Source organism: Lycorma delicatula, chromosome 4 (genome assembly GCF_047948215.1).
Source record: "Lycorma delicatula isolate Av1 chromosome 4, ASM4794821v1, whole genome shotgun sequence".
NCBI classification, from domain to species: Eukaryota; Metazoa; Arthropoda; class Insecta; order Hemiptera; family Fulgoridae; genus Lycorma; species Lycorma delicatula.
This window is the reverse complement of record NC_134458.1, coordinates 167,197,075-167,222,485: the sequence shown is the minus strand read 5'-3', so window position 1 is coordinate 167,222,485 and position 25,411 is coordinate 167,197,075. Positions and strand designations below refer to the sequence as shown.

The window sequence follows — 25,411 nt, the reverse complement described above, 5'->3', positions numbered from 1 at the left end:
ACGTTTTTCTTCGTAATTTGAATTTTTGATTTTCGCCTTCTTACATTTTATTTTCGTGAAGCATGTTGTTTTTTTGGACCCATTCTATTTAGTTTATACGCCAATAAACTAATCAAATAACAATTATAAGAAATGTAAGAAAAAAAAAAGAAGTAAATGTCTGTACCAAATAACCAATACAGAACATATGGCCAGTACATAACCTAAATACTACAATCACTTGTGAACAATGTTTTAAAAACGGGACCTTATTTATCCAAAATAACTACACAAGTTAAATAAAAACCAGTAATTAACGATACAATGTAAATGTAATTTACTTCACAAATCCAAAAAATCCTTAAGTAAGTGTCAAAATATTTCACAGTAAACAAAATTGCATGATACAAAAAAATAACTGTACTACTCAAGTAGTACAGTTACTTTTTTCTACTCAAAGTGTAGTTACTATCACGTGAAAAAAAATTTCTCTACAGAAGACAAAATAAGTTTTAAAATGAGTCCTAAATGAACTGCTTATTACTACTGACACCTAAGAAATAAACTTTTAAAAATCGGCAAGTTTTTTGTTTGGGAAGAAGAAATTTCACCTAGCAACGACTTATAAATTTTTTTTCCTTCTTTTTTAGTATTTGGAGCTAAAATATAGAAAAAAATCATTATCACATTAAATACCAATTTTGAAAAAATAAATTTTTAGACAATATTTGGGTTGACTGTCCCTTTAACATCTAAAAAAGACATAATTTTCTTTATAAATCGAATAAAATTTTTGTTACAACTCCAAAATTTATACGGACTTTTTGAGTATAAAAATGAGTTGTTCGACGAGATAATTTATAACTAAAATGCCTTTAATGACAACAACCTGCTGATTCCAGGTGCCATAATATAAATGTAACCATTTTACATTTTATTTCATTTTACACACGACGGTACTGGAATGAATATACTTAAAATAATTTGCTCGTTAAAAGAAAGTACCGATATAACAAAAACTCAATTATTTTTATAAATCAGTTCAATATTTTAAATTTTAGTGTGATCTTACATATTTACGACTGTCCACCCTCCACAAAATATCCTTGGAATTCACATTCGTTTAAGTTTGGAAATATATACGATCTCCATTACACAGTTAGATATACATACCACGTTCAGATATCGTCTACCGGTCGTTGCGAGGAGGATTAAAGGGAGAAAACTGTTAATAAGAATTTCATTATATGTATTGCTGTTTACATCGATTAGCTAACATAGATTCTACACCTAATAAATTAAGACCGTTAATTATTATTTTTACCTTTATCATTACAGAGGTTAATTTTTTAACAGTTATAATTTTCGCCTACTTCATTCTTCACTTATGAACGTCACGAACTGAAGAAATTAATGCAAAGGGTGATAAAAATAAAAACAATCGTAAAGAAATAAATGTTGATAAAATAAAAAATTAAAATATTATATCAAACTACAGCTTATTCGTTAAATAAGTTCTAATGCTACAAAAACCCATTTTACTTTACCGTCTAGCACTATAGCTGTAGAAGGGAAAGTAAGGGTGTCCATAAAGACTTTCCACGATTACAAAAATTTATTACAAAAAGCTATTAAAATTACAGCTGTGCAGTTTGTGACAAAAAAAAGACAAAAATTATTAAGTTTTTTTTATATTGGTTTATTGCAGGTAGAGGGCACTGTGATCAATTTTTTTATAAAATGGCGTCCATCCAGGTGAAAGCGCAATGTGTATTGTGGTATCACGAGTCGAAATCACCGATTACTGTGCAGTGAAATTTTAAAAGGGAATACGGACGACCAGCACCTGATAGCAAGAGTATCGTTGCGTGGTATGCAAAGTTTAAGGAGAGTGGAAGTGACGTCAATCTTCCATGAACAGGGCGGCCATCCGTTAGTGAGGAGATGGTTGAGGTTTTTTTTTTTTTTTTTCCCTACTCTCCCCGACCGGATATCCATTTAAGTATACTCAGTCGGGGAGAGTGTCCTTCTACTCAAAGGGGGCATCCCCCACCCACCGGCTTTACATCCGGCACGGCAGGTTGGCCCCCCCCCCGTCTTGGATCTTTTGTTTTATTTTTTGCCTGCCTCTAATTCCCCGCGTTAGGGCCAAGGTCCGGCGATGCCGTCCCCCAGCCCCTCCGCAGGGAACCGGGTCTCGGTCTTTACGCCTATGCCTCTAACCGACGGTACCCACCCCACAAAGCGCCTAGACGCCCGCAGGGAGACACACCGCCGGCCGGGACTCGGTCTTTTCTTTTATTCCCATCTCCCCTGGAGTTCTCCCCCTTCGCAGGAACCCACATACCAGGGCATACGGGCCCTCCACGGAGAGACTGTCCACCCTTCCCTACAACTTAATCACAGTCTACCGCCCTCTTCTTCCTTAGTTCTCAGGATCTCTCCAGCAAACCTTCTGAACCAGGCCCAGTTCTCTTGAATTTGTACCATCCAATTAATTAGATTATCCGGTGTTAATCGATTTGTTATAATTACCCTCCTGTTTTCAGCCCATCTAGAACATACAAATATAGTGTGCTCCGCATTATCTGTTTCCTCACAATAAACACATTGTGGTGTGTGCCTTTTTCCAATTCTGGCTAGGTACTGCCCGAAAGATCCATGCCCCGATAATAACTGCGTCATATAGAAGTCAACGTTTCCGCGTCTACTTCTATACCACCTACCTATATCAGGGATTAGTCTTCTAGTCCAATCCCCGACTCTTGAGCGTGACCATTCCAACTGCCATTCTTGCTCCAATTGAGCCGCTATCTCGTTTTGTGGTAGTCCCTCATATCTAAGCATCCTGCTTTTAATCTGCAGGTCTATTGGTAGATCCTCTGTTATTACGCAAAGCGCGTCATAGGACACCGTTCTGTAAATAGCGGCCACCCTCCACAGTGCAAGTCTATGCGCGCTTCTCAATTTTCCTTTATTCCGTAACCCTTTCCGTAACCCGAGGTTGTGTAACCCTTTCAAAACTATCTGTCGTGCATCTCGTGATCTAGGATTCCCGGTAAACACTGCACAAAATTTTACACGAGAAATTAAGGTTGCACGCGTATAAAGTTCAGGTATTGCAAAATCTACAGCCAGATGACGGCCCTCGTCGTGCTGCCTTTGCGACTGAGATTTTGCAACGGATTGATAACGACAATGAGTACCTGCAGCCTGTCTGCTTTTCAGAAGAGGCTACTTTCCACACCTCAGGGAAAGTAAATAGGCATAATGTGAGAATACGGGGCTCAAAAATCTCACTTTACCAGGGAAAAAATGAGAGATTCCCCTAAAGTGTATGTGTGGAGCGGTTTGATACACAACAGAATCATTGGAAAACAAACCTAGGGTGGTTTTCCAGCAGGATGGAGCATCACTACATTGGAAATTACTAGTTCGAGATTTCTGAATGAATCATTTCATGGTAGATGGACCGGGCGCGACGGTACCACTCCCTAGCCACCACGATCACCAGGTAACTGTGTTAGACTTTTTCAGGTGGAATTATGTTAAGGGCAGAGTCTATGCAACACCCGTACCTGATACATTGAGACGGAGAATAACTGAAGCTGTTGCTAGTGTTACCGTAGAAATTTTGACCAACACACGGCGTGAAATTGATTATCGGCTGGACATTCTACGAGCGACAAAAAGCGGACATGTTGAAGTTTATTGATATAGTAAAAAACTTGATAATTTTTTCGTTCTTTTCCCACAAACCGCACAACTCTAACTGTAATAGCTGTTTTTAATAATATTTTTTAATCGTGGAAAGATTTTATGGACATCCTATTGTAATCGGTCCAATTTGGTATATGCGGTTTTCACCGTATCGTGACGTTTAGACAGCTAAGGGACCCAAAAAACCGGATAAAAATTTCACGGATTTCGTATGTACGCGTGTGTGTGTGTTCGGTGTCTTACACCTATCTCCAGAACAACTGGACCGATTTTAATCAAACTTAGTCAGATTACTTCTGTACATGGGGCATTGATACCATTAAATATTCGACTTAAAAGTTCAGGGGGGTGAGGCTGTAGAGCAAGGTCACCCTCACTATCACGAGATTTCGCCTAATTAAGGTATTATTTGTCTTAGGCACATTTTTTAACAATTAAAAAATAATATTTGCACAAAACTGTTTTGAAAAATCGCACCCTCATCCCACAAACTCCTCTAAACTAGTGACTAAATGCGTATACTGCATCAAAACATCCCCCTGTTCACCCTAGGAGCGGTAGTGTAGCGTGATACGGTATGCGCGCGCGATTTATTTAAAATTATTGAATTAAAAAAACAAAAAAATATTATATTAAAAAAAATTATAAATTAAGTTGTGTGAGTATGTGTGTATAAGCCGTGCATTACAAAAACGCCGCGGGACGGGAAAGTCCTACAACTGTGTTGTCAGCTTTTTTTTTTTTTAGTCAACATTTTGAAAAAAAACGACCCTAAGATATTTTATTAAGTCGATAGCTTTTATAGCTCTAAAGAAACTTTACACAATTATTAGAAAGTAAATAGTTTACTTTTTAGGCGCCAGGTTATAAGGAATATTGGCTCTTAAGGCTATGTATGTACAACAGACCGATAGATTTACTTTTTTTCTGTAAAAACAAAAAAGAATTATTTGTTTACTTGAAGTATTATTTCGTATCAGTCTATTCGAGTTTGAACTAGTTTCATCATGTAATATCTAAATAAATATTTTAGTTTAAGCTTCAATAAAAGTTAAATCTAACAAAATAACTGAAAGAAATCTCGGGAACCATTTATAAAAGTTAAATTTAAGAAAAAAAATGGATTTTGATTATAATTTTCATGGTAATATATTTTTATAAATGAACATTATTAATGAATTTTTAATATTATTAATTAGAGACACAATGCTTTTTTGAATAAACTGAAAAAAGAGAATCTACATCTACTTTTTAATTAAAAAACTGAATAAATGGAACCCCGGAAAATTATTTTTAAAGAGTTTTAATTTATATATCTACATATCAAATGCTTCTCTGTAAATCGTTACGTTGGAATAAAACATTGAATTAATAATATTATTAATTTAATGAAAATTTCTCAGCGGGAAAAAAATAAATATGCACTGCTTTTTGCCCATTCGTTTTATGTAAATTTACATTTGCCTTTTAGCAGTGGCTTACAGAACCACCGCATATGTCATTTAAAACACAATTTTATGTGCATGCTTTTTATGCGAAAAGAAAGCAAATAACAAAATATAAATATAAAAAAGGCATTTATTATCTATTACTTATTAAACATTTTTATTTTTAAAAAATATCGTTAGTATTTGTACGTCTTGTGAATAAATTTAGGTAAAAAAAGCATAAGTTTATTAAATTAAAAGGAAAACATATCATTAGAGGAAACTCTTAAGTATATAATAACACTAATAATAATAATAATAATAAACATAATAGTAATAAATAAAATTATATATGTTTTTGTTTTACTTACCAGTCTCATTAAATACAGTACTGGCTTCCAAGAACATTAAAATTTTTTCCTTTTTCTCATAAGGGCATTTTATTTTATTCCACGTAATGAAGTCAGATATTTGTTTAGCTAAACGTAAAAAGCTTTCAAAATTAACGTTACCGTTTGGCAGTCTGAAAAACAAATTAAAACAACAGAGTATTTAACAATCAACAACACCAATTAAGATACATATAAAAAATATATACGAATATTTAAATACACAAACAACTTGTGAAATTTATGTTATTTTAATCAAATACAGTACGAGTATAAAATCAAAAAAATCGTATATACACCGTTATTCATTAAAAAAAAAAACAAATTTCATATTTTTAACAAGTTAATTTACTTCTGGTATCATTAATCAAAATGCTTTGATATGTATATATATATTTTTTTTTTGGTTTGTTTCAATGCCCATCTAATTAACAGAATTTACTTTCGTTTGTAAGTTAAATTTTGTTTTCAATGTGTTAACATTTACAATCGGTACCTCACAGAGGACCATAAGTAAATTGGATTCATGATAATCACGTGTAAAAAGCTCCCGACGAAACTCCTCATTAAGTATACAAAGGTGCAACACCTCATATACAGGAAAAGCACTTGTATAGGAGACGCAAGTAAAGTGCAGTACTTAACATAGCACTAGAAATAAATCACAGGAAGAAAAAACAGAAATAAAATCAATGTCATCAATACATATAAATGAAAACAACACTATAGATAAACAAATATTCATCAGTAACAAATATTTACAACTACAAATACAGCTGTTTCAAAAAGCTGATAAAACCGCATGACATCCATGATACCGTAGAACAGTATCAGTGGAGGTTTAATAGTATTCTTCTGGGTTATCTCTAACGTTCATAACCTTCACTGAAAGATTATTGAAATGATTCGATAACGGCAGTTCATCAGGGGTACTTTTGGGTGATTGTGGCGCCCGTTCTTTCCGAAGTACTGTAATTGTCTGCCACAAAAGGCGATCTGGCTGCGAGTCGGTGATATCTGAGGAATCAGCAATACTGATTCCTTTTAATTTCCTGCAATATAATTTCCTTGGGTTCTTTAGTTAAATATAAAAGAAATAAATTGTAATATCTTAAAAAAATTAAAGTAGTTGAGGCAATAAAAAAAAAGATTTTAAAAATTAAAGAACTTTCTATTTACACATTTAAAAAAGAACTTTAACCATAAAAAAAAGTATCTTTCAGTTATTCAAGGATCAGAAAATTACATCTTGAAGATGACCACCCGGTTCATATAATCTGCGAGTGATGTTTTAACATTTTTTCATCACACTACGTAACATAACTTTTTTTTTCAATATGTTTCATTAAGATTGTTTCTCGCCTGTTATTCTTTTTATTTATTCACGTAAATATTACGTGTTATTTATTACGTTTTTACATACCACGTAAGCGGAAAAGTGATTCATCATTAATTAGCTAATTATGTTTACCTTTATATGAATCAAATTTCGCGACAAAACGTCATAAAATAATCTCAATCCCTAATCATTTATTGTCTATCTACAAGAATTTTATTTGGGTGCTTGTATACAGGTTTAAAGAAATTGGAAATCCAATTTAACCCCGTATTAAGTATAAAGGCTGTGTGATCAGCGAGTTCGAGTTCATAAGTACCTACGCGTTTTGTTTGATTAAAGTTGCTGTTTATCGACCACATTAAGCAAATAGCGGTGGACGCCGTCTCTGTGATGGACAAGCTTAGGAGGATTGCTCGAAAGAATTACGGACTATCGGGCCGTCATTTGTGCATGGTGTACTGAGGCGTCTTCAAAAGTATGACCTCTTACGCGGCGTCCATTTGGACGCATAGTTTGGAAAGAAATCGAGCACTTATTCAAAATTTAAGGAGTGCCCAGCGCAAGCCTTAATTGTATGCACTAGTGTTTTTAAAACAACCACCTACGAGGCTACCACTGTATTGGGAAAGGCTCTCCCAATCGATTTAGTGGTGAAAGTTAGGGCGACCATGTGGAAATTGCGAAGATGCAAGGAGACAGAGGTATTTGGGATGCGGTTTCAAGCCGGACCTGTACCGGAGCGGAACAGTGATCTCAATGCACTGGTTTTAAATTTCGAACAGTTGCCCATGACCCACCTGCGGAGGAGGCTTTACAGCCTCGAGATGGAAGCATGGCAGCAAGAATGGCACGCCTCGACTACGGGAAGGTCCTTTTATAGATTTAAACAGGATCTGAGGGAATGGTATGCCTCTCCTTTATTTTTAAGGGCAACGGGAGCCCGAGTGCTCTCCAACCATGTAAATTTAAACCAATATTTGTTTCGGTTCCACCTGGCAGCTGATGAGCTGTGCGTCAGCGGGGAGGTCCAGTCGAACGAATACATGATGTTCGACTGTCCAGCTCTTGGGGGGCCAGAACTCAGGCCACCCTGGAACATAGAGGTCAAGGGGAAGATTGGACACTCACAAGCGAGTGAGTCATTGTGGCAAGAGCCGCATCGGACCGTGTGGGAGTTTCTTGATGCGGTTGCTTTGTTCAACTGACATCAGTAGTTTACCTAAGGGGAAAAGACTCCTACCGCACTGCTGTAGGAAGCTAACCGAGAGATATGGCTGGCTACCAGTCAGATTAAGGTTCCAAGCACATTAATGGTCGACAGGTACTTGCTGGCATTCACTGGCTTAATCGTGGCAGCGAATTGCTGTCTTTGACGAGATAAATTAATTATTTATTGTCATATATGTTTTAATAGTTGCGGGGTACGCCCACCCGTTATGTGATATATGACAAATGGGTGGTGGGACACGCAAGCAAGTGGTGTATGGTCATGGGAAGTTGTGGACGTAGCCAGTCATGGGCTACAACATCGAACGTTCCCAAAATGCTGGAAGACTGCAAGGACAGTGTTTTTACCTAAGCCAGGGGTGAATAACGGACAGGAAAGTTACCGGCCCATCAGTTTAATTAATAATATGGGCAAAGCAGTCGAACGTATGATAGCCACCAGACTCCAGGAAAAACTTGATACAAAAAACAGCTTACATCCAGAACAATATGGATTCAGAAAAGGTTTTTCTACAATTGATGCACTAAGCAGAGTAACTAACTGGGCAAAATCAGTCAGAAGCGGCACGTGGCGAACAAGACGATTACCCCTAATGATACAGTTAGACATCCAAAATGCTTTTGGGACAGTGCCATGGTCTGCTATAGTTGAAGCATTGATGAGAATGGACATTTACAGCTATATAATTAATCAAATTAGACAATACCTACACGAGAGGTATATGGAAGTTAATACAGTAGAAGGCTTGGTTTCCTATCGGGTGTTCGGGGGGTGTTCCGCAGAGGTCCGTGCTCGGTCCCCTGCTTTGGAACATTTTTTACGACCAAGTATTCAGGTTACACTATCCGGAGGGTGTGACTATCGTCGAGTATGCAGACGACGTAGCAATCCTGGTAGAAGACGGGGGTATAAACAATTTAGAGAATAAAGCCAATAGAGCCTTGATCCAGATTGACGAATGGCTAAGGGACAATCAGCTGCAGATATCTACGGCAAAATCGCAATGCATTCTGTTCTCGGGCCGGAGAAGAATTAGGAATGTAAATGTGGAAATAAGAGGGGTGAGCATACAAGAAGGTAATAACACGAAATACTTAGGGGTTGTTTTGGACAGGAGCCTCAGGTTTAGTGCACATGTGGAAATGATATGCAAAAGGATTGCTCCCACCACCAGAGCACTGAGGGGATTGTTCAACAATAATAGCGCACCCAAAACGTCAGTTAGGAGGTTGTTAATCTCTGCGGTAATGTCATCGATGCTGTACGCTGCCCCAATTTGGGGAGAGGCAATAAATGTACAGAGGAACATGCGAAAACTGAGGAGCATACACCGTCTAGCACTAATAAGAACAGTAGCAGGATATCGAACAATTTCATATAGTGCGTTGTGTGTTTTGGCGGAGGTGCCACCCATAGAATTATTAATAAAAAAGCGAAGATTGAGAACAGCAGGAATGCTAAATAGTGAGCTGGAAAACATCATTGTGAGTGAATGGCAGAATGAATGGGCTGGATTGCAGACTGGGACATGGACTAGACAACTGATACCTAATTTAGACTGGCTAAACAAGGAAAAAGGAAACATGAATTTTTACATGATGCAGATAATGACCGGTCACGGGTCCTTCGGCCAGTATCTATACAGGTTTGGTAAGCGTACAAGCCCTCAATGTATCTATTGCCAAGAGGTAGATACCGTAGAACACACGGTTTTCACGTGCCGGAGATGGGAGAACTTAAGACAAGAAATAATAATAAATGTGTGTTAAGAAATAACAACTTAAATGTGGAAAATCTAGTGAGTTGGCTAACTAGTAACAATAATAACTGGGATTGGAAAGAGGAAGACGAGAGGCGTCAAGGACTTTAGGCACTGTGTAGGGAAGGGAGGAGAGTCCATCCTCGGAGGGCCCGTATGCTGAGGTGTGCGGGTTCCAATGATGGGGATGGAACTCCTGGGGATTCTGTGAGTGGGGAAGGGAAAAGAAAAGACCGAGTCCCGGCCGGCGGTGTTGGTACCGGGGCTCTTCGGAGATTCTGGGGCCGGCATCGTCGGTTAGAGGCAGGCATCATGACCGAGTCCCGGTTCCCCGTGGAGGGGGTGCGGGACGGCATAGCCGGACCTCGCCTTCGAAACGGGGAATTAGAGGCAGGCACTGATAAGAAAAATAAAAAGATCCGAGACCGGGGAGGCTAACCTGCCGTGCCGGGCGCACAACCGGTCGGCGGGGGACGCCTCCTTAGAGTATATGGACACTCTTCCCAACTGAGTATACTTAATTGGATATCCGGTTGCGGAAAAAAAAAAATAAAAAAAAAATAATAAAAGTGGTGTATGGTACCACGCTTTTAGGTTAGCTCTAGGAGCTAGTTAGGACACTGGTCACTAAACTGTTTCGTGGCTCAGTAGCCGTTTGTGGTATAGACATTCGGTCTTAAGCTTTAGAGCAACCGAATGGGTGGTGGCGGGAGAAACGCCAATCAAACCAAAAAACCAATACCCTTTCACTTAGTCGGATATTTACTCTTTAAGTTTCGATATACCACGCGAAATATTCATCAATTTCTCATCAATAAAATCCTTCCTGATTCAATATCGGTAAAATGAGTAATTTTTCATATGTATGTTTTAGATGGGAAGAAAATTATTTTTGAGCATTTTTTCGCTTTCTGTTGTTATTTCTATCGTTTTTAGATTAGGCTAAAAGTGTTTTCTTTATTTATTTACTTTTTCTTATGAAAATTATGTACTATAACATTTTAATTTTCCTTACTCAAATAACTCTACCGCTTAAATTAATGCGTAATATATTTATAGTCTTTTGTCTGAGCGTGTGGAAATGAAGTTTAATTTGATATTGTGCTCTATTCTATTAGTTTATTTAACAGACTTTGACATAATTAATAAAGTTTCCGTGTGTCATTTAAATTGTTTTATAAAATAAATAAATTTGAACATAGTCTTTATCAAAAGTTCATTATATTACTATTGAATAACATCGCACAATGAACTGTATTTATACCGATTTCAAAGAAATTAAGTCGATTACAAAATCAAAGTATAATCTAATTTTATGAAGTAACCTGTAATATCAATGCGTTTACATAGTTTAGATTAAAATAAAATAATTTTTTCTTTGCAAGTCAGGTTAAAAAATATATTTTAAAACTTTTCCACGAAACAATTTTTTTAAATTGATTTCCTGGTTAATTGTATTGTACTGATAAACATAATTTTGGTTTCCTAACATGCAATACATGATTTTAATATGTTTTTTTATGCTAAAAACGAAAGTGAACTCAGAATCTTTCTATCACCCACAATTTTTGAAAAAACTTTACATTTTTATTAAAGGATTTTTTTTAATTTTTCAACGTATAGTTAGCATTTTAAGATCCTCTATTATATTTTATAGCTCATTTTTTATTGTTTAACTTTGTTAACATAATTTGTAAGCTAAAAATAAACAATACTAAACAAAGAATTAAAACATATCATAGTCACATATTATGACATCATATCTAATACTGAAGAGTGACCCTTTATGGATAAGTACGAAGCACTGGATTTAGGAATGAATTAATTCTGCTCAGTCTAAGTTTGTTAATAGTACAGTGTCATAATGCCTCAAAATTGTGTAAGTGATACGAATGCCTTTTGTTATGTATGTAGTGACTTTACCGTAAAATCAAATAGAAAAAACATTACACCGTTAATTAAAAAAGCATAGCATTTGTACTTTCAGTGTAACATTGGTGATCAGGATAAGACGTAGGTTCCTCATATAGTATACACTAATTGTTCTGTATATTTAAGAGGATGGCTGAAAGGTACACGAAAGGCTTTGCTATTTGGTGTACCTGTGGTTTGGCGTGAAACAAAGGCTCATGTAACCGATTGTTACTTTTGTTTAACAAGTGTGTCTGGAATTTTTAAAAAATCTAAACATACTGTAAAATATCCTTCATTGCAGTCTGCAGTCAGGCGTGTACCTCACAGTGAAATTATTCCAGTTCCTGAGCCACCTGTGAAATGTATATTTCAAAAGCTTTGATGAAGAAGCAGGCAGTACTGAAGAAGACAACAATGATTTTGATTTAGAATTATCATCCAATAAGCCACATCTTATGTCACAAGGTGAATTAAATGACTTGGTTAGGGATTTAAATTTATAAAAAAATCAAGCTGAACTGTTAGGATCAAGACTGCAAGGTTGGAATTTACTTCAAAAAAATTCAAAAATTTCCGGCTTTTGAAGCCGACAAAAAGAACTTTCTCAGTACTTTAATAATGAAAATAATTTGGTTTCTTGCACAAATATCGATGAGGTTATGTTGCACACAGGACAAGTTCATAAACCTGAGGACTGGCGCCTTTTCATAGATCCGTCCAAGTATAGTTTAAAAGTGGTTCTACTATACAACGATAACAAATATCCTTCGGTACCAATCTCTTATGGTATTAATTTTAAAGAGACATACGATGTGATAAGAGACGTTCTTGAAAAAAAAATTATAAAAAACTTAGCTGGAACATATGTTCTAGCCATGTTCTTAATCACCATATATGTCAATCACCATATGTGGTGATTTGAAAGTTGTAGCTATTATGTTAGCCGTGCAGTTAGCCTACACTAAGTTCATGTGTTTTCTTTGCGAATGGTACAGCCGAGCCAGGAATAAACTTTATGTTACCAAAGAGAGGAAGAAACGCGATGACTTAACTCCAAATGGGAAAAATGTTATTCATGAGCCCTTAGTTGAACCCCAAAAAAATATTTTTACCCCCTCTCCATATCAAACTAGGACTAATGAAAAATTTTGTAACTAATGTAAAAGCAATGAAGAAGGATAGTCCCGGATTTTTGTACATCAGGTAGAAATTTACAAATGTAAGTGAAGAAAAATTAAAGAAAGAATAATTGTTGGTCGTCAAATAAGAGAGCTGGTGAAAGATGATGTATTTAACTCAATGTTAAATAATGTCGAAAGTGCAGCTTGGGCTTTATTTAAAGACAAACGTCTTTAAATTAAAACGTCTTCAAAGGTTTTCTCGGGAAACAAAAATCCGTCAATTACCACGATACTGTTAATCAACTTCTTACTTCATACAGAGCTACAGAATGTAACATGCCTTTCAAAATACATTTCCTCCACTAACATCTGGATTTTTTTCGGACAACCTCGGAGATGTAAGTGACGAACACGGTGAACGTTTCCACCAAGACATTTCGGTGATGGAAAACCGCTATAAAGGAAAATGGAATACTAAAATGTTAGCCGATTACTGTTGGACATTAATTCGGGATGTGCCTGAGGCTATTTATAAAAGAAAATCATCAGCGAAATCATTCTAACACAGGTATGGCCATGCAAAATTATAAATTTTACAGATTTTAACTATATTTTCCCTAATTTTTTTTGAAGCGTAATTTATTTAAAACTAAGGGTGATAGAAAAATTATATTTAAAGATCTGTAATGTACGCAAAAAAGCAATTCAAGAAATGGTATCACACTTGAAGAAACATTAAAAAACATTTTTTTGTCTATCAGTGTTTTGTCTAACACATATTCAATAACAATAAGTAAATAAATTTAAATAATCTTGAAATCAGTTTTTCATACGTTATCACTGTTAATTATTGCGATAGCTTAATTAATTTTTTTTATTATATATATAAGGGATAAATCAATTGTAAATTTAGTCACGTACGATTGTTTAGAAAATTAATTATTGTTTTAAATTTCGGTCAAAATTTTAGCTAATTGGTTAAAAGCTTAACGACACTTAACTATATAACCCTTTCCTATATATGACCCTCTTAGATGAGGGTCATCTAAGTTTATTTCTCAAAAATCCTTTTACAATAAATTCAAAAACATTATTTCACTATCACAATCTGACTTCCAAAAATTGAAAAAACAATATTAAAGAAATATACTATCCTTTTCGAGTGCTTTTCTAATAGCATAAATCTAATTTATGCCCCTATAAAAACTAAAAATATTATAAAAAATTCCTTATTAATAAGCTAATCATTTCTCATTTTATCAGCCAAATATACCCTTTCTGGACAAAGGTTTATCTGCCTTTTTGTTTAGTAGGTAATACATATTTCAGTGGGAATGTATATTAAAAAAGTAATTTTCATATGCTGCAACTCAACTATTTAAGGTTTTATTTTCCTGTTTAGCCTCCGGGAATTACCGTTCAGGTGTTACTTCAAAGAATGAATGAGGATGATATGTATAAGTGTAAATGAAGTGCAGTCTTGTACAGTCCCAGGTCGACAATTCCTCTGGTGTGGGCGCTGGTATGATGTACGGCGCCCAGTAGTCGAGGAGTTCGGGGGGGGTTAGTGGCTGAAAGCATGATCACCAAGATGCTCGCGTCGGAGGCTGCGTGGAAAGCCCTGCCATGGTGGAAGCCATTGTTCGCGGTAGGGAGGCGGACGAGGGTGAGTAGAGGTTGTATATGATCCCTGTTCGTTCCCCTGCACGTTTGCTTGTGGACCTTAGGGGCTCCTCTATATAAACTGATGGAATCGACTTAAGCGTGTTGTCATTTTATTACATTTTCTGCTTCTCGTTCTTCATTATTCCATGAAAAGGGGAAAAAAGTGTGGAACATAACATTGTTCAGTATATGAAAATTGTACTGAACAACACTTTACCACTGTGTGACCGAAAATTATTCGGGGTGGCTGTTTCTTGCAGAAGTGGTGACCTCTTGTAGGGTGGGGACTGAGTTAAACTTAAAAAGCAGGTCCGGTCTCCACCTGGTACAACTGAAAAAAAAAGAAAAGTCAACCACCATTCCTGATGAGATGTGTGGTTAATTCAAATCCAACCACCAAAGAATACCGGTATCCACGATCTAGTACACAAATCCGTATAAAGGTAAGGAAAGATGCGCTCACCACTAAACCAACCCGGTGGGTAACTCTATAAGTTAGTTAATATTAGCCGTATTGCAACAGGAACAAAGAGATTTTGAATTTAAAAAAAAAGTATGGATTTTTAAATAACTATCTTTTTTTTCTTACCTAATTCTTAGCATAAGCTTAAATCTCGTACGTGGGAATGCGTACGAAATGATAAAAGTATCACATTTCTCATATGATACAAATTTTTGTGTATAGAAAATGTTATACAATTTTCTGCAGAGAAGAAAATACTGTGATAAAACTTGTATGTAAATTAATTTAATGCTGTTCATTATTAAATTATTCGTGATAGATTTAGAATTACTCTCTTTTAAATAAAAGAACATAAAATTTTCTATTTCTAAAGGAGAAAGGAATATATAGACTTGGTTGAACAGATTAAAAAAAGACAAGAAGCAAAATGCGCTATGATTGATGACACTACTTGTGCTCGGCAAGAAAAAACGTAGTCTAACTGTGGAATATAAATAAATATACGATTGTTTATGTGTGTACATATACACACACACACACACACACACACACACACACATACATACACATCAGTGGTTTTTCTGCAGGATAATTCTTGCATTAGCCTAAATAAAACAATTCCTTTTAGAAATCTAACCTCGGATTTTTGCTTTTAACTGTCAAAATAGTATCAGTATAATTTTGTAGCTGTCATACAGCTTAAAGTTATTTTTATCCTCTTTAGGCATAGGTTATAAAATTTCATTAATATTTACATCTACCTTGTTTTTTTTTTTATTTGTCTTTTTAATTTAATCTACTAATAAATCAAATTTTTAAGTTGCGTCTTTATATATATTGGAAATTATATTCAACTCTAAATGCAAAAATCGATGGTTATCAAATTACAAAAAAAAAATTGATTTTTATGAGTGCTTTTATTTTTACATTTTCATCAGTATTATTTCTATTGATATAATAAAATTCTATTTTTCAGTAAAATAAAAAACACGTCTGGGGATCAGTGTCAGACAGTTTATTTTAATTCAACTTCAAGCAGCCTTCCTATATCTGATGTTTTTTTCTTCTTTATTTCTAAATCTAACAAGAAAAATAAATAAAACATATTTATAAAAAAGTTGCACTAATAAGGAAAAAAGTATACTTTTCCGATGCTTCTTTAAAATTTCAATTTAAAAGGGCCTGCTAAATTAAAAACAACTATTTAAAAAAAAGAAGCTAATAATACTTAGTAATCGATTTTTTCCTATTAAGTTAACAAATGAAACTTTAAAGAAGAATCATCGAAACAGTATTTTTTTTTTTTTTTGTGTTAATCACGTAGCTTTTGAAATATTTTTTTTTATTTAGAAATTTAATTTGATTTACATCGCTAGTTTTATTAAATAGATCTAAAAAGACGCTGTCCGTATTGAATAATTGTATTTATTATCAATATAAAGATGACAAATATGCATTTTAATGAAAGCCGTTTAGAAAAGCAACGTTAAATATGTACCACCAAGCGTGGATTTAGATTCTCTAAGAATGGGGAATACGTGTCACTTTTACTCTAACCTTCCAAGTAATTTTCACGACATTTCCCGTAAAGCCACTTTAAATATTAGAATAGCGTTATAATAAATAAAAAACTAGTATTAAGAAAAATAATAAATAAAAATATGTTATATAGACAATATATTTTTTGGTCTAACACATCATTAACTTCAGTTAGCTGCAAGAACTGACGAGGTTTACTACAGGACTTTTCTGTGGAAAAAAGAATCATCAAAATCGGTACGCTTGGTGAAAACTAAAAACTAATGCACATTAAAAAAGTAATAGGTGAATAAAGCTCCTCCTTCGTTTGCAATGTAGGTAAAAAAGGGGTATATAAATTAATGTATTGAAAAATTGTAAACATTATTATCTCCATAAAAAAATGTTATCGTGTGCGAATAAATTTCCAGAATGTGTGATTTTCTTCATTACGTTCCTCTGCTTGATTTAAGAAGAATGATAAGCAAATTGTGCAAGGGAGGGTGTGAGTAAACACGTCCAAAATTAAATGTTTGAAAATTTTCTGTATTAGGTAATATATTACATTAGGAGAAATTAAGTTTAAGTAGGTGTATGAAACTTATACTAAGGTCCTTTCAAAAAATGTTTGAAAATTTTCTGTATTAGTTAATATATTACATTAGGAGAAATTAAGTTTAAGTAGGTGTATGAAACTTATACTAAGGTCCGTTCAAAAGAGAAACCAAAAGAATAATGGGGTTGACAAGTTAAAATTTTTTTATATCAGGATCGTTTTGAAAGTTTCCAGCTTGAGACAGAAATGACCGAATAAATAAATGACAATGACATTTGACATATTTATCATTTAGAGGTCGTGTTGCAAAATTTCAGATAGATGTGTTTAATTGCTTGTTTTTTACGATCGAGTAAAGCGAAAACAATTGATATTTTCTTAAAAATGAATGAAATTGTCCGAGGTGTTATAAATTTGTTTAAGGTTTAACCCTGGCAGACACAAAAATAGATACATTTCACTTTTTTCGAGAAGAAGAAAAAAACAAAGAAAAGAAAGAAGAAAGGAAAGAGATTCTTCCCCTTTGTTTTGTACGGTAAAAAAATGGGCGTTAAATTTAAACGGGGTCTTACATTCATTCAAACTGATGAATACTTGTGATGCGCAACAACTTCTACGACTGACTAGATCGTCACAAAAATCCACAACACTAAATGATCGCCCACTGGAGGTATTCGAGTTTGATAACGTTACAATCAAATCGTGTCCATTATATTTTAAACGATCTTCTCTATAAACGATCTTCATTATGTTTAAACGATCTTCTCCAAGGTCTTTAAAGCTATTTAAACGCGATTTCGTCGAGTTTCTTCGAAGTTTTATAACAGCGAATGAAACGTGGATTCACCATTCCATCTGAAGTGTTTCTACAAGCGCCATATTCAGATTATCTGGCAAGAACGGTATGTAAAGATGGGAGAAAATAAGCACTGACTGATACCTTTTACAAACAACAAGAAAAAAAGGATATTGAAGATTTTTATCTGGAAAACATTTTTTTGCCTGCGTATCATCGCTTGGCAAGAGAGAAAATGATTTAGAATAGATTTAGGCAGTCCTATCATTATTATTAAAAGCATAATTTATTTCAATCATTTTAAGTTAAGGTAATTCATTTTTTATTGGAATACATTATTTATTATTTTCAATTACTGTATGTAGGCATATTAGAAATTAATCTAATTTAACATGATGAAGGCCTAAATTCTTCTGCAGGACAAAATAAATAAAACAACCAATCAATTAAAAACACAGAAATTCATACAGAATTTTTTTTATCATGACTCAGGACCTTAGTCAAAAATATATAAATTTATTAGTTTATTTTTACAATTCAGTACGTGTACAATATGTGTGTTATATACGGATAAGAGTAGGTGAATTTACGATAAATTATTCTAATATATATTACTATATAATATATTTTAATGCATAACGTCATTGAAATATAATTCTTTTTTTTTGTTTATTTGATAAAATTTAATAATATTACAACAATGACAAAGAACTATGAAGTGTTTGCAACGGTAATCTACTTCATGAAGAACAATAACTGAAGTAAATTACAAATTTTAAACTTTAAATTGTTATAAAGAAAGTTACGTGTAAAGTTTTAATGGATATAAATTTCTTAAGACTTTCTTAAAAGAGTTTTAAAAGACTTCCCATAAAAATATAATTTTTGTAATTAAATATTTATTATCTGCTTATTTTATTTTTAAATCCATTAAAAATATTCTTGCTTAAAATTATATAAAAATAATGTGACACATTAGACATGAGCGTTCACATGAAAACGCGCGCGCGCACACGCATACACACAAATATATATATCCGGTGAATATATTATAAGAGAAAAAAAATATATATATGTATATATATATATATATATAAAATCGGGTACGGTCGGGACTCCAACCTTCCCTCGACCTTCGGAGCCTACGCAAACCCCGGAACTGACTCCGGGGCCTCCCTACCGGGGGACTCTCTGGGTCACGGGGTCTAATGCAGGACCGCAAAGCTCGCTTCGCTTCCCATTCTTATCTAGTCAGAGGGTTCCGCCTCGTGGACACCCGCATTGTCCTTTACCTTCATGGTTGTGAGAATAAAACTGAAAATAACAATTAACGTATTCAGGATTTATAGAAACCTGAAAAAGAAACTAAATTACAAAAGACAGAATAGTACTAACTACGGTAACTAAGCTAACACACCTTTGGCGATGAAAAATTTTTAACTTATTTTTGTTGCCGTGGTGACACAAACATAATAACGAAGTAAAAGGAGTAATCGTTTTTTTCTTTAATGAACCTTTTCTCATGTGGCTTCTGCCACATTTCTTTCTCATCGTGGCCTATGCTGACGATGGACTCCTGCTGGTTGAGGGAGGGTCGCGGAGGAAGGAAGGAGCTCCGTGCCAGCCAGTTACCGTGCCCAAAGCTCGAGAGGTGCTCGAGCTGTGGGGTCATCGACATAAAATTAAGTTCAGCCAGGAGATCACATGATGCTCCTGATAGGTCGTTTGACTGTGAGGCGGCAGGTACGCGTTTCGATGCCAAGCCAACAAATTAGATATGTTCGGACTGAAGAGTACCTCGGAATGTTTCTCGATGAGAAACTGTCATTTAAGAATCACTTTCAATACGTTGCGAAGAAGGCCTGTAGTGTCTTCTTTGTTATACGACCTGCGGTGAATCCCCATTGGGGTTTAAATTTCAAAATCATGAGCATCTTGTATAAGGGGGTCTGCGAGGCTATCATGCTATATGCGGCGCTCATGGGCGGGTAGGCTAAAATTTATACGCTACCAGGTGATATTATTAAGGCTCAACGCCTTGTATTATTACCGGTAACCGGTGGCTACCGTACGATTTCATGGGAGGCGATCTTGGTGATAGCAGGCGTGAAACCGATAGATCTAATTGTGTCCGAGAGGCAGCAGTATTGTGTTGCTAAGAAGTCAGAAGAGAAAAAATTCAGGCGATAGAACAACACGGTAACGCCTTATAATAGGCCAGATGAGATGAGACAGAGAGTGGGCGCTACACGCATGATCTTATTCCAAATGTTGTAGGTTTGCGGGACGCCTCTTGTGTACACCCTAATAAATGTGTGGCGCAGTTACTGTCTGGCCATGGCGCTTTTCGGGACAGACTTCAGGAGTTCGGCCTGGCGAACTCAGGCGTGTGTCCTATTATTAAGATAATAATAAATAATTATCATAATAATACATAAGATTTCAGCTACATAAGAGCTTTGGATAGTCTACAACTAGGAAAACATGAATTATTAAAATCTTAAAAATATATGGCTCATACTGAATTACATTAAGAAGTCAACAAAACTTTAAGTTCTGTAGTTTCATGCAATAAAACACACATATATTTGTAATTACAAATTAAAAAATTATATTTAACTTAAAACCGCACAGTTCTTTGTTCGATTACTAGATATACGACTACAGGAAAATAACAGTGGCTAGATAGTGACTAATTACGAATAGTTAACTCAGTATTATTATTAACTCGGTATTATTAATCGTAATATGCGAGGAAATGAAAGTTTTTAATGGGCTTTTTTATCACCATTCTTTATTTCAACTGTATGTTCAAAATTAAAAGTAGTTACATACTTGAATTTCTGTTACTAAACTGTTAGAAAATTACTTTGATACAATAATTGAATATGAAAATATCAATAATTTTCTAAATAAAAACCATTACATTGCGAAATATTCAGTGAAAGAGCCCAATGTCCAACCATATAAGCACGAAGATAAAAATTCAAATTTTATCAAAATTATATATCTATAGGAATATTTTATAAAAGTTATAGGTTAAAATTATATACTAAAAATGGCTCAAAGTCGTGCTTTTATAATTTCTTGATATTTTAAATAACACGTTATTGATAAAATAATACAAAAAAGAGATTTCAATGAGGTGTATGTATATATTATAAATTTTATTATTCTATTTTTATAATTAGTAGTTATAAAATAGTCAGACTGTAATTTGTTAAAAAAAAAACAAATACGGTTAAGTACCATTACTATGACATAAGAGAAAATATTTTATGTAATATTAAAAAAATAATATGATTTGGTTATAATCTAATAAAAAAGTATTAAAAAAAAATTAAAGTGCAGGCTATTTAAATAAATTAACTGAATATTAGGAAATAAAAAGAACTGGAATATGATAGCAAAAAGACAAAAAAGGAGTAATGAAATGAAAAAAGAAATTGATGGGCCAGTCAATCTGAAATAAGTATTTATAAGAAGAAAAAGAGGGATATAGAAGGTATAAAGACGTACAGAATAAGATTTGATGTAAAGCACTACAGACCTGTATTACTCACTCAATAAAGAAATAACGGAGGATTTTATTATGGTAGAATAGTGGGAGAAAGAAATCGGTGGGTGTGTTGTGCAGAAAGGGGATGAGATTTATTACTTGACAGACAAGCAGACAGCTGATCTTATTTCAACACGAATCCCTATGCCACATCTATTTGCTTTCTTCCTATCATCATCGCCTACTGTATATGTAGTTTTATATAATGGTTGAAGCTGTAATTTCTGCGCACATAAAATAAAAATATTTACGTAGAAAGCCAAGAAATACGAGAGGAATTTCCGCAGAATTAGGAAAAATATAATGTAATCAGTTGCATGTAACTGATAAATTTGCACGTATAAAATGATCGTGAACTTATAATGCATTATTGTAGACTAGAAACGCCTATCAAGCAAAAATATAAAAATATAAAAAAACTGTAAATTTCTTGATTTCATTAATTCACAATTTTTACTTACCTTCCTGATTAAAGGTCTATTGTTGTTACAGCAGCATCACTGCTGTAGGGAGAAGTACAGTGATCGGGCAAAATTTGGGAATCTTGATTTTTGGAAATGTCGATGTTTCAAAACTCCCTACACAAAAAAAGTTGTAAAAATTTCCCGAAGATGTGTGTGTATTGGTCAATTAATATCTCCAAATAGCTCAATATCATTTTTTCGAAATTAGCTCAAACAATTTTTATGTACTAATGGAATAAAATTAAAAAAACGGAGAGAGATAGTTTTTACCTTTTTAGTTTTTGTATAATGGCTGTAGAAAATTGGGTTATACTACGATGTAATTTAATTAAAAAAATATTAGGTTATTTAAAATTCCAAAGTTTTAAGCCAACTGGATTTAGGAGTGAAGGGATATTCAAAATTATTTATAAACAATCTTTCCCTCATACTTTGTTGGGCCAAAAAACTGAAATTTGGCCCAAATAAATATATCTCAGCTTTTGGGTTGATTTTCAACGCCATCGGACTAAAAGGCGTCAGGGTACATGTGTTTTTTTTTATTTTTAATAAACTACATAAATTTTTGTGTAACTGAATAGCACTGTACCAAATCGGGCAACATACAGGGGGAAGTGGCTGTTATCTCTACATATAATAAAACGATAACTAGCTAGGGTCGTCCATGTGTGCGCATCGCATAAAAACTATTGCACAATCTTAATAAAACTTTGCAGATTATAACTTAGAGGTTTGGTGATTACTTCCAATTTGAATTATCACGATATTTCTAATTGGGTTAAGATATTAAAGATAATCGTTAAACAAAAAAAAATAAATAATAATAATCCTTTTACTTCATTATATTTTTATTAGCATGTTAAAAGAAAAAGATGGCAGAGTTCAGATCTATATACTAATCATCTAACCTAATCTGTAAAATACTTAATATTTTAAATATTTTATTATTATTGAAATTGGTTCAAATCAGCCCACATTTAGCAAACTTTTATGGGATTTAATTACTTATTTTGGCAGTCAATATTGGATTGTCCTAAGTTAAAAAAATATGCCTTCAGGAAATAGAAGTAACCTTTTTTATTATTCAAAGTCTGTTAAAATAATGAAAGTATCTCGGTCCTCTGAAACAGCTGAAGTACGTGATTCTCGATTAGCTACTGACTGAGATCGCTACCGTCCAGACTTGAGCTGCAATAAATTTGCAACGCAAGTTGCAGTTAAATTTCTCATGAGTTCATAATGATGTCACTGTAGAGGTACCACGGTCACATAAGGACTGAAATGACTTAAGCTATAATATACAGAATAAGTATACCGATCATGAACATTGGCACCAAAACAGAATTGTGTTGGTATTATCATGCCCGAAAATGGAAAGGAGAACCAAAAGGGATATGTTGTGCATCAGGAACGTTCATTTACCTCTAATTCAAGAACCGCCGAAGGATTGAATGGAGACCATTCTAAATCCTAAAATTTTCTAAACAACATAAGAGCCTACAGTAGCGCCTTTCAAGTGACTACTTTTGGAGCAAATCAAATAGTTAAAAAGAAAGAGTGCTGGTTAAAAAAAAACCTGCAGCCAAAATAAAAACCAATCCGTGCGTCGGAAATACCTAAACAAAACGGTCTTCATCTACAGCAGGAGCGCATCAGAGCTTCTATGTCAAGAAAGAGGGAAACGTTACAGGAAAGAGAGCTTTTCAGGCTTTAATTATAATTTATCAGGATAATTTTCACAACCATAAGGATAACAACCATGAGGGGGTTCATAGGGCTCCGACCCCTGGTTAGACAGGAAGGACTTGCTTCGTTCACCCTGATCGAGTGGTTACAAATATTGTGCGAGGTAGTTTTCTGGTAAAAAAATTAATTTAATTTTTTTTTGTATTAAAACATTTGATTAATTTGCCAATTATACTCTAAATATAGTATAATTTTGATGATAAAAACGTAATTTAATCAAGGGAATCGAATGGGACCTAAATTTACTTTTACTACAAATTTTGAACTTTTTTGTAATTGTACTTTAAATATTGCATAATTACGACATTAAAATTATAAAATCCTCTATCGTATTTGAAATATAAGTGTGTGAAAGGCATAGCCAGGAAAGTTATATTCAAATGTTCTTTCAAACGTTTTCATTTTAATTTTCAAATTAAGAAATTGAAATATTTTTAATGTTTTTCATGAAACCATTGAATTTTATTTTTTAATTAAATTAAACAAACCTTTTCTGGGTCAGTATCATCCTTAAATATTCTAAAATGTATATTTCCATCATTTTTACTAAAAACAAACTATTGCTAAAATTCTCTTGTGTATAGTATTGTAAAATCTGATAAAAAGCACGAAATTATTGTATAAATGAGCACGACCGCTTTACTAGTGGAACAATCAAAGTAACCTAATCAGCTAATTGTATGTGTTCTTTATGTCACTTTTAGTACAGTTTTTCCCTTTTTTTTTAGTCAGTTGACTAATTTGGTTGCAATTTTTCATAAAAAAAAGAGTATTTATAAATTCAGCTTGAAAACTTATCTATTCCTTTTAACAAAAAACGCTGAGTAAAAAAGCTTTCAACTAAAAGCTGAGTAAAAATAAATTTCATACAGATGGCGTACAATAAGTTGACACCTTTGAATTTTGGATTCACATATATATTTTTTTAAATTTAAATTACAACTGTACATATCAAATACAGCGTTTTAGGAAGTTCTTTTACTGTATGACATGTTCAATATGGCCGCCCTTACGCCTAAAATCCTCTTCAAGGCGAGTGTAACCGTTTCTGATGACCCTGCGACATAAGTCCTCTTGAATCTCTTCACATAACTGAGCTATCCGCGCACACATTTCCATAAGATTTGTGGGTCTTAACGGGAAAAGTCTTTCTTTTAAATATTGCCATAAAAAATAACACAAAAATTTAAATCCGGACCCAAAGGTGGCCAAAATAATCTCTATTATGGCGACCTGGAGAGCAATTTGAAATTGCGTGATTACGAAAAACTGGATTTAAAAAATTCAACACAACATTAGCATGAGGGATTGCACCATCTTGCATAAACCACTGAGTAACTGAAGGCAGCTCAATCGCAAGCAATTTTGGTAGAAAATCATTTCTTAACATATCCAAATAGCGTTGAGAATTAACTGTTGTCGACAAACACTGGCCCTATCAATCTGTGACTGGATAAAGCTGTTCAAACGGTTACTTTTGGCTTACGTTGTTTTTTATGCACGATTTGTGGTGCTGCTGTCGCCCAAAAGCGGTCATTATGTTTTTTAACAATCCCATCAATATAAAAATAGGCCTCGTCTCAAAAACCAAATGTTGAACAAAACAAAATCTTTCCCTTCCGACCAATGTGCATCTAAAATTTTGTTTGCTTGTTGAGCTCTGTTAACTTATACAGGACATCTCAACCCCGTAGAGGAAGACACCCACCTTCTGACGCTTCCGGTCGCCACACCACCCACTCCGTTCCTAGCCCTGATGGGCTTTAAC

The 25,411-nt window shown here is 34.2% G+C and overlaps 1 protein-coding gene across 1 annotated transcript in view; it reads right to left on the bottom strand.

The window, feature by feature from the left end:
* The window catches only part of LOC142322751 (ras-GEF domain-containing family member 1C-like), a 196,128-nt gene that overhangs the window by 135,595 nt on the left and 35,122 nt on the right, over positions 1-25,411 (bottom strand). The window contains exon 3 of the mRNA XM_075361825.1: positions 5,498-5,649. Coding sequence (XP_075217940.1) covers positions 5,498-5,649 — 152 coding nt within the window. The remainder of the gene's footprint in view (positions 1-5,497; positions 5,650-25,411) is intronic.